Source organism: Chrysochloris asiatica, unplaced genomic scaffold, assembly GCF_000296735.1.
Source record: "Chrysochloris asiatica unplaced genomic scaffold, ChrAsi1.0 scaffold00271, whole genome shotgun sequence".
NCBI lineage: Eukaryota > Metazoa > Chordata > Mammalia > Afrosoricida > Chrysochloridae > Chrysochloris > Chrysochloris asiatica.
The window spans coordinates 3162493-3172428 of NW_006408789.1; the positions used below are offsets into that span (position 1 = coordinate 3162493).

General features: G+C 36.9%; 1 protein-coding gene across 1 annotated transcript in view; it reads left to right on the plus strand.

Moving 5' to 3' along the window:
* The first annotated feature begins 2206 nt into the window (after nt 1-2206).
* Nucleotides 2207-9936, plus strand: part of VIP (vasoactive intestinal peptide) — a 152787-nt gene continuing 145057 nt past the window's right edge. The window contains exons 1-4 of the mRNA XM_006874359.1: nt 2207-2313; nt 4335-4460; nt 5449-5553; nt 6352-6483. Coding sequence (XP_006874421.1) covers nt 2207-2313; nt 4335-4460; nt 5449-5553; nt 6352-6483 — 470 coding nt within the window. The remainder of the gene's footprint in view (nt 2314-4334; nt 4461-5448; nt 5554-6351; nt 6484-9936) is intronic.

Sequence of the window (9936 nt, forward strand, 5' to 3'; positions counted from 1 at the left end):
CATATGTTCTGTTAACAACTGGGATTATATGAGTGACTTGAAATAGCATATGTGAAAGTACACTGAAAATGAAAGCATTTTGTATCATTAGAACGACTCTGTGAGACAGCAGACACCAGTGTGTATATTACACGATAGTACAGCCTTTCGGAAACTTTCATCGTGGAGTTAGTTTCATCATAATGGAAAGATATTCATAGGAAGACTGAAAATTGTATCTAGATGCTTTAAAATTTGGGATAGATCTCAAAGAAGACAGTATCGGGATCTACATGAATAGTGTAAAAAGAATAAAGCATTTGGAGAATTAAAGCTAAGTAACAAAGGAGCACTCGATATTTGCAAACACACAGGAGTATAGAGGCTTGTTGCTTTCTGAATTTGTTGTTACATATGAAATCCTTATTTTCTGAAGGAACCTCAGTGGCCCTGGCTTCAACACTGTAATCATTCTCTTATTTCATTCGTGCTAAATTAGAGATTAAAATATGTCTCATTGAGCTGTTTAAAGGACAGCAAATTTTGTGTAAACAAAAGTAAATTTCCTCCTGATATCTTACATCTTGAAGTTACTCACTATAAATTTATATAAGTAAGACGTAATGACAATTAAAACATAACTTGAAGCCCTATTCATCTCATGGGAGTACTACTATGACGTCTTTCTGAAAGCTATGTGATTGCTCAATCCTAAGTAGAAGCCCTATAAAAAGAGGAGCTTTGAAAGGCTGGTCAGAGGAGAGTGAAGAGCAGAGCTGGCAAGACCTAAGCCAACCCTTGGCCGGTGCAAGTTCTGGTTTAGCTCTAAAGGCAGAGAACAGTAAAAGCTGTTCCTGATCTCACAGGACCTCAACGCCTGAAGACAGCTCCATACTTTCCTTCAGAATAAAAAGCTCTCAGGGAGCATTATTTTGCAAAGTAAGTGAAAACTTTATTTTCCTTCCCTGTCTTCCTCCCTCCCTCCCTTCCTCCTTGTTTCTTTTCTTACTCTCTTTTATTTTCCTCCTGCCTCTGGATTTGTCTCAGGATGTATTGACTTTTTCTCTCTTGAAAAGAATTGTATAATGCTCTCCCTTTGCAATAGTAGCAAAATGACAAGTTTCTCAAGTCACCTGGTAAGTATAGAAATGTCTCAACTTCTCTCACATGATGAATTTTCTGAATTCTTTTTGTTGAGATGGTGCTTTATCCTGCTTATGCTTTTACTGAACACTGATATTTAAAAAACTGCGTTCAACTGGCTTACATTGGGTTGCATATAGAGATTTGACAGAATGATTTATTGGGTATATTGGTTTGGGAAGTTTTCAACCTACTTTTCAAAGTGTGCTTTATACGTCCTGTGTTGGTTGACTAAGGGAGCCTATGAAACATTTGTTTTCTCCTCACTTTAAATTCAAATGTTATGATCTTTACAAACAGCAAAAAAAAAAAAAAAAAAAAAAAATTGCCCTCAAACTCCTAAACTTCTTTCTAGAAACTATTTAGGAATAAAATGTGTACAGGGTTTAAACATAAAAGACAACAACAAATAGGCATAAGGTTTGTTTTTTTAAGATTTTTGTTGTTGTTGTTTATGGCAAAACTTCTTTCAATGATAGTGATTAGTTTTTAAAAATTAGTGTTCACTATTAAGCTGTTCAAACACAGGCAGCAAAGAAATTCCAATCATATCTATAATTGGGAGAGGAGAAAAAGAATGTGTATGCAGAATATTTTTGTATAGGTATGTGTATATACATACATAAATCAATATTTAGCATTTAGCAGAGTAGAAAAATAAACAAATGATACCCCTTATTATTCAGATATGAAAGGCATAAAAATAGGGAAAATGATCAGTTTCTTGAAGCTGTTTTCCTAGTCACACTGAACCTGGCTGCTACAAGTTCATTATGAGAAGATTGTCCCCAAGGTAATTTCTAGCAATGCAAAATTACAATATAAAATTCAATATACTTGGGCCAGTTGTGTGCCTGGTGAGACACAGACAGCAAATAAAACTACCCTAATTTTTATTCAAGTACTCACCACTGAAAATGTTTTTGATTTAAATGATGACCATATTGTTGTTAACTCTTTCTATGAGATAGACATTACTTTCTTCAAGGGACTGGGGAATTATGGCTAGACATTCCGAATCGCCTGGCTGGTGGTACTTGGGGTAGATAAGCTGATGTGACTCTTTCCCTCTAAAGGCCCAGAGATGGAAACCACAACTAAGCCCCAACTCCTGGTGTTCCTGACTCTTTGCGGCATCCTCTTCTCGCACACCTTGGCATGGCCTCTTTTCGGAGCACTCCCATCTCCAAGGTGAGTTCGCTTGCAATTCAAACAGTTGGACATGCCTTCTTCATCTAAATGGGATTTCTGGTCTCTCATTTTTGACAACTCTATATTTTACATGATGGTTATGAATCGGGCTGCTAACCTCAAGATCATAGCTCAAAAGTACCAGCTGTTCCTTGGGAGAAAGATGAGGTTTACTGCTCCAGTAAAGATTTATAACCTGGAAACCCTGTGCAGGGTTACTATGGGCCAGGACCCACTCCATGGCACACTACCACTGTTTATTTACAGTTCTTGGTTTATGTGTTGAGCAAGTGTTGTCAGCACCAGGTCAACTGAACTGGATTATTCCAAGTCCTGGAATTCACTTCCAGAAATTGGATACAATGCCAGCAATTTTTCTATGGAAGGGTGGATCCCATTTCCATACAAGGTCTGTGTGTGGGGGTGGGGGTGGGGGAGTGTTCACTTCCCTTTCATCCAAAACCAGTTTTAAATAAGTAGTAAGCTTTGACCCATTGCCATATCAGCTCAGTTCAGTTTCTGAGTTGATAATCTCATAGTTCTTTTTCAAAACCAATCAATAAAATATAAATAATCATGACACGAACATGTTATTAGGGAAACATGTCTAAAATCATGGTAGACAGAATCAATTTGCCAATATTAAAAATTGTGGGATAATTGATACACTAAGACAAGTTTCCCCAGTAAGTAAATTATAATGATTTGGCTTTAACCATCAATCTCTGGTTTCACTGACCTGTATGTTGCATTGCAGATTTCAAATTCACAAAGTATAGCACCATTCACACTTGAAACTTTATCTGAAATAAAATACATTTCTGCAAGAGAAGCAAACTTTAGCCTAAAATGAAAACTCCATTACTTTGGCTTTAACTTCTAGTTTACAGGCACCACTGTACCTAAGAGGAAAATAATCACGTATTATTGGCCTATTCCTGATTCTCTGTTGAAGCTAGACTTACGTTTATTTGAGGGAATAACCTCTTAGGTGTTAGTGCTCTCTGTAAAACCAGCTTAAAGCTACTTGTTATGTTGCTGTGATAACGAAATACAATGGTTCTAGCTAAAGGGTTATATGTATCACAATGGATGAGCAATCACAGAAATGCTAAAAATTTGTATTGTGATTGATCACCAGCTACTACCGACTGTGATTGATCACCAGCTACTACATTACCCAAAGATACACAAGTGCCCAGAGGCTGACACACTCATGGGAAATTTACCCTAATGGTTTAAACATACATGCATAGACACACATACACACATGATTTTAAATAGTGTGCTGGTGTTCAAATGTGCATGCATTCACAAACATAGTCATATTCCCTATGTAGACATGTGTGTTCTTAGTCTTCTAGCATAGCATCATACATTCCTTATTAAAATGTTGCTAATACATAAGACAAGAAAACAAAAGGTCCCACAAAAATTACTGCACTTGAGAAACTATGCATAGATGGATGGATTCTTTTGACTCAATCAACAAAGTGAAACATAGTCAGACAAGATGAAGCTCAAAAGTAAAGCTGAGGGAACTAGACAGAGAATAACAGCTCATGTTCAGCTCTTGATATTTGGAACAAATGATACTATACACATCAACATAATCACAAAGTCCTTCAATTTTGAAATTTGAGTATGAAACAAAATTCCAAGATGGCATTTTGCATAAAAATTTTCTACCACTAAAATCTTTGAATGCAAAATGAAGATAATTGCAAAGGACGTGTACTTTGCTGCCCAACAGTCAGATAGGACTGAACAAAGTAGCTCTCATATTTGGTACACCCATCTAGTACAAGTTGTCTGACTTCTCTATTACAGGATAATCAAAATTTTCTTTACTTGTATTCTTATATACCACAGACACCATTAAGTTCAATTACACTATCCATATAGTGTGAATGAGTGCTACTTCCCAAGATTTGGGGTTTCTTATTTCAAATTGTTATAAAACCTCAAGCACTGCCATCTGAGAGAGGGATGTATTATACTTATGGTCTGTTTTTCCCTAGTAGGTTGGGTGATATAATATCATCTGAAGGGGAAAGTGACCCTGATCAAGTTTCAGTAAAGGCAGACACTGACCTACTGCAGAATGTGTTAGCTGAAAATGACACACCCTATTACGATGTATACAGGTAAGTTTATTGAGTTTTATTTTAGAAATATAAGTGTTTTTGTTTTGTCTCATAATTTCTATGGCATAATTCTATAAGCTTCCGTGTGCCTTGGCTTCATGCAACCTAATTGACTGCCGTTCCAGGGACTCACAGTGATTTTTATGTAGCAAGGTTGTAGCCAGCCAGAATGAGCAAACATTATTCTGTTGTATAGAATTTCAACACCACAGATTGTTCCAACCCTGGAAAAGCTACAGCAATTAGGATTCTATAATGGAGTAGGTTTTGATGCAGGAATTTCATCTCAATATAGAGAAAAGGTATCCAATAGTTAGAGCTGTTCATTCCTGGACCCAATTGTGTGGAACATTATTCACAAACAGAGTGGCTCATGGCCACAGATGCAAAGGTTCCTCACTTGGATAAAAAGGTTAGACAGTAGTCCCTAAAATACTCTCTAACTTACAAGACTTTCTTTCCATACATCTTGACAAAAGAACTGGCAAAAAATGTCAGGATAGTTTCCTCTTGCACATATTTTTTATTCAGGATAGGAAACATTAAACACCATAAATAACTATAGCAATTGATAAGGTATTTTTCACATCTTCAAGAAGCAATTGTTTTAAGAAGTCTACTAATGAGTGTTATTTAATATTGAGATGATGTTGTAGTTAAGTGCCATTGAGTCAGTTCTGACCTTTAGTGGCCCTGTTTCTGAGGCTGTAAATCTTTGTGGAAACAGAGCCTTGGTTTCTCTTTCAGAGGGGCTGTGGGTTCATACCACCTACCTTGATATATATTTCCTTAAAAAAGTGAATTCTTCAAATTCTTAGGTTGGAAATATAGACTATATAGAAGATATAAATGTCAAGAAAATCTCTTTTGTTAGATTGTTGGGAAACATTTTGAATTGAGAAGAAACTTTCTTTGTGATTACTAAACCAAAATTCTATTTTAGAAAACCATTCACAAAATAATAACTATCCTTTCTTCTTTGTTCTAGAAATACCAGACATGCTGATGGAGTTTTCACCAGTGACTATAGTAGACTTTTGGGTCAACTTTCTGCCAAAAAATACCTTGAGTCTCTTATTGGGAAACGAGTTAGGTAAAGAAAACATCATCTTTATCAAAGGCATTATTATAGTCTCACTTAATCTGCAAATTCTTATTGTCATTATAAGCAATTATTGCTCAGAATTGATAACATTTGCTTTAATGAACCAAAAGTAATTTATATTCATAAATCAAATAGACCAGGCCCATGGATTAAGAAAATTAGACTTTCTAATAATGCCCTGTCATACTGATTCCAGATACAGTTTTGTTAAATAGCAATCATTTACAAATCTGCCATCAAATTGAACTAGATGCATTAAAATAATAAATAAAACAGGAAAAACTGAAGCAAATTTTAAGGTCAATTGTTTTTATTTGTTGTTGTTATGAGGTGTTTCCAGATTAGGATTTGTTTTCTACTTTCTGCTCAAGGCAAGCACGAGGTGGGGAGTGGCTCTTTCTTAAAATGGCCAATAACTTAATAATCAGATGGTATTAATCAGAGAGACAGAACTTCTTAAGAAGTATTTACCTTCAAGGAACGTTTACTCCTCATGAAAGAACACGACGTCAAGTGTCCCCCAGTTTGTCTTCCTTTTTTTTGGATAAATCATTTGTTCAGTCAGTGGAGAATGTGTCTTAAGGCAGTTCTAGTAAATGCTAAAACTTATCGGACAATTCCTTGTTCCTCTAGCCTTAATCTCCTCTCACTTTTTTATGATCAAATAATGAATTGGGTTGGAATTCCTTTTTATATATCCCCACATACACACACACAATTTGGAACATTGACACATTTACCATTCCTTGTTAAAATTCTTTGATTTTCTTTTGTCACATATCTTAGCAATGATATCTCAGAAGACAATGCACCGATCAAGCGTCACTCTGATGCAGTGTTCACTAATAACTACACCCGCCTAAGAAAGCAGATGGCTGCAAAGAAGTATCTGAACTCCATTCTGAATGGGAAGAGGAGGTAAAAGAAAAAGAAGAACTTGCTAAAATGATACATGGCTCTGAAAATACAAGGCCCACATAGACACTTGTCATCCTACTTTGGGGTTTACAAGTGCCCATATGCTATGGGAAGCAGTAATTCTTAGCCTTGACTCACTCTAGAAAACTCTATTGTTGTTGTTATGTGCCGTGGAGTTGATTCCAACCCATACCAACCCTATACAGGGTTTCTGAGGCTGTAAATCTTTATAGGAGCAGAAAGCCCCATCTTTCTCCCCAGTTTCAAACTGCTGACATTGTGGTTCACAGCCCGATTCGTAACCACTACTCTACCAGAGCTCCTGCTACACACACACACACACACACACACACACACATATATATATATGTTGTTGTTGACAGTATATGTGACACTTCCTGCATGTCCCATTCAGTGACATTGATGGCGTTCTTCCAGCTGCTCCACCATTCTCACTCTCCTCACCCTAATTGTTTCTCGCCCTTTAACAGAAACCCACTGACCTCTAAGGTTCCTATGTAGTTGTTCAAGTTGCTATTAATCGTTTCTTTGGAAGCTTTCTCATTTAAGAAGCATAACATATGCAATATTCTTGTTCTGGTCTCCAGCAGTGCGAAAACATCCAGAGTTTTTCCTGAAGAGTTAGAGAAATGATGAAAGCATTCTTTGAAGCAAAGCTGCTGACAGCTTCCAAGTGGTGGGTACATTGCACATTGTGATAGTGTTTTCATAACAACCACCTCAACCTGGAAGTGGTTAAGAGTCATTTGGCAGGAAGCATCTTAAGGCTGAGTGATATCTCACAATGAGTCATGACCTACAAAGAACACTTCTACCTGAAGTGAGCTGCAACTCAGTTAAGAACTTAAATTTGCTCAGGTATGGCTCTTCTGATTATATGGGAAAGAACGGGGCCAGAGAGCAAACAGGTTGGTATCTGAACGGTTCTCTGGGTGACTCAAACATCTTCCTAGTCTTGTGTTGAGACATAAAGCAGAGGAGCCTGACTCACACTAATGAGAGAAATTAGACTTCTATTTGAGAAGCAAGCATGCTGTTTTTATTAATTTAGGGTATCGTCCTACAATTGATTGTTATCACCTCATTTAACTGAAGTGCAGGGAAGATGGCAATAAATACAGCATGACTCCCTAGTATGAAAATACCACGGCACTCAGGATCTAATTGTATGCCTCAAAACATAGCAAACCTCTGGCAGCAAAAGTCAAATTTGGCTTATTTTATCTGTGGTGATTGGAAGAAGTGAGACCTCATAGTTATAGTTACGTGTCATCAAGTTGGTTCTGGTGTCACTATGAGTCTGACCAAGTCAATGGCCCACAACCACCATGACCATCAAAATAGAAAAGGAAATGAATCACTCTTTCTTTTCTAAGTTATAAATGTATTCATTCATTTGTAACCTCTGGATATTTTCCTCTTCTTTTTTGAGGAAGGCTTTTAGACAGGTTTTAGACAGGTTTTTTTGGTGGTGTTGTTTTTTTGAACAGGAAATTCCAAATGGATAATTATTAATCACCAATGAGTTAGCGCTCACCTTTCCTAACCATCAGTCCTTTGCAAGCAACCTATTGACAACACAGGTGGTAATTCTCTGTTGTAAATAATGCCAAGGGGTACAAAGAAGTTTACCAAATGAGTCAATGAGTAATGATACTAAGATTCTGTAAATAAATATTTTGATGCTTAATATACTGATTCTTTTCTTTTTCAGAATTCTTGAAGGAAAATGATAAAGTAATTATATTTTGAGTTCTACATAAATATTCAAGAAAACAACTTCAATATCAGAACCAAATATTGTGTTGTGAATGTTGTGATTTATTTTATCCTACTGTAATAATAATTGTGATGTTTACAATGTAAATATTATTTTAGAGTTCTAAAATTGTCTTTAACTCATCAAAATCATGTAATTTAACATGCTGTGTACCCTTTCTAACAAAACTATATTTAGTGATCAGTAGACACTAGGTTAATTCCAACTATGTGAGGCTCTTTGGAAGGGTAGTAAAAGAGCAAAATTGATGTGTTTATTTATAGAGTGTACTTATCCATTCAAAAGAGTAGAGCAATTAATCAGTGTGTCTAAATTTGAATGTTAAGCAGATAGAATACTCTGCTAAATAAACCTCAAAATGTCTAAGAGAATGAATACTAACAGCAATGATAAAAAGACATTCTTAAAAAAATTTGTTTTCAAAAAATTTGCTTTTCCACATTTGTAGGTAATCTTTATTTTTGAATGGGATTATAAATCTCTCAAATTTGGATCTCAAATTGTCAAAGCCTGTCTTCTAATCTAGTATTTTAGTTAAAGAGAACGGCCCTCCTTCGGGTATAGGAACCTCCCCTTTATGTGTTAAGTGTGTGTAAAATGGAAACTGAATGGAACTCGTTTTTCAGTAATACATACTTCTTTTTTCCATAATCACTCAGAATACACCTATGATCCTATCAGCTTCCTAACCATGACATTACATTTGGAGACACACTATTTTTTCAAAATGATTGTAAGAAACTATAGAAAATAAAGGCATTTGATTATCATTGCAGATACTTTGTATTGTTTTGATTTTAAAAAGAGGATTCAGCAATAACTGTTTAGCTCTTAATTTTGTGTGGTGTGTGAGGCAGTGTTATAGATGACTGTGTGCTGTTGTGTGTCGTTTGGTTGGTTCAGACTTACTTTGTGGTTGTTGTTAAGTGCTGTTGAATCAATTCTGATTCATAGCAACCTTGTATAGGTTTTCCAAGGAGCAGCTGGTGGGTTTGAACCACCGATCTTGAGGTTTGAAGCTCAGTGCTTATCCTACAGCACCACACCAGGACACCATAACAACCCTGTAGGGGGTTCCGACTCACAGCAACTGTACGTTGGGTGTCCAAGGCTTTTAAATCTTTGCAAGAGCAGAAAGTCTCATCTTTCTGCCATGGAGGGGCTATTGGGCTTGAACTGTGGATCTTGTGGTTCACAGTCTAGTGCTTATAGGATGGAGCCACTGCTTGGGGAGAGGAAAAGCACACACAGTCTGCCTTGACTCATGAGGTTCTCAAATAGGAAAGCACAGGCTTTAACTAAGAAATGAGCTCTCACAGCTGGCTCTGGGAACTGCTGTGGTGAATGGAAAGCACCCAGTGACACCCAGGACACCTGTCACACCTGCCATGCCCTAGATCTGCCTCTGCTAAGGAGGACCTAGTCTCCAACTCCCCCCAAACCAACGGACCCACTACCCCGAGTCTATTCAGACTCATGGAGAGCCTAGAGGGCAGAGTAGAGCTGGCCCCTCAGGTTTCCAAAGCTGTAAATCTTCATGTAAGCAGATTGTCACACGTTCTCCTTTACCTTTCGTCACTATTGTAGTAAGAATGATGCTGTTAAAATTCAGCTCAGGTCATTTCACCCTTGTCCAAGATGGCGCAGTGTCT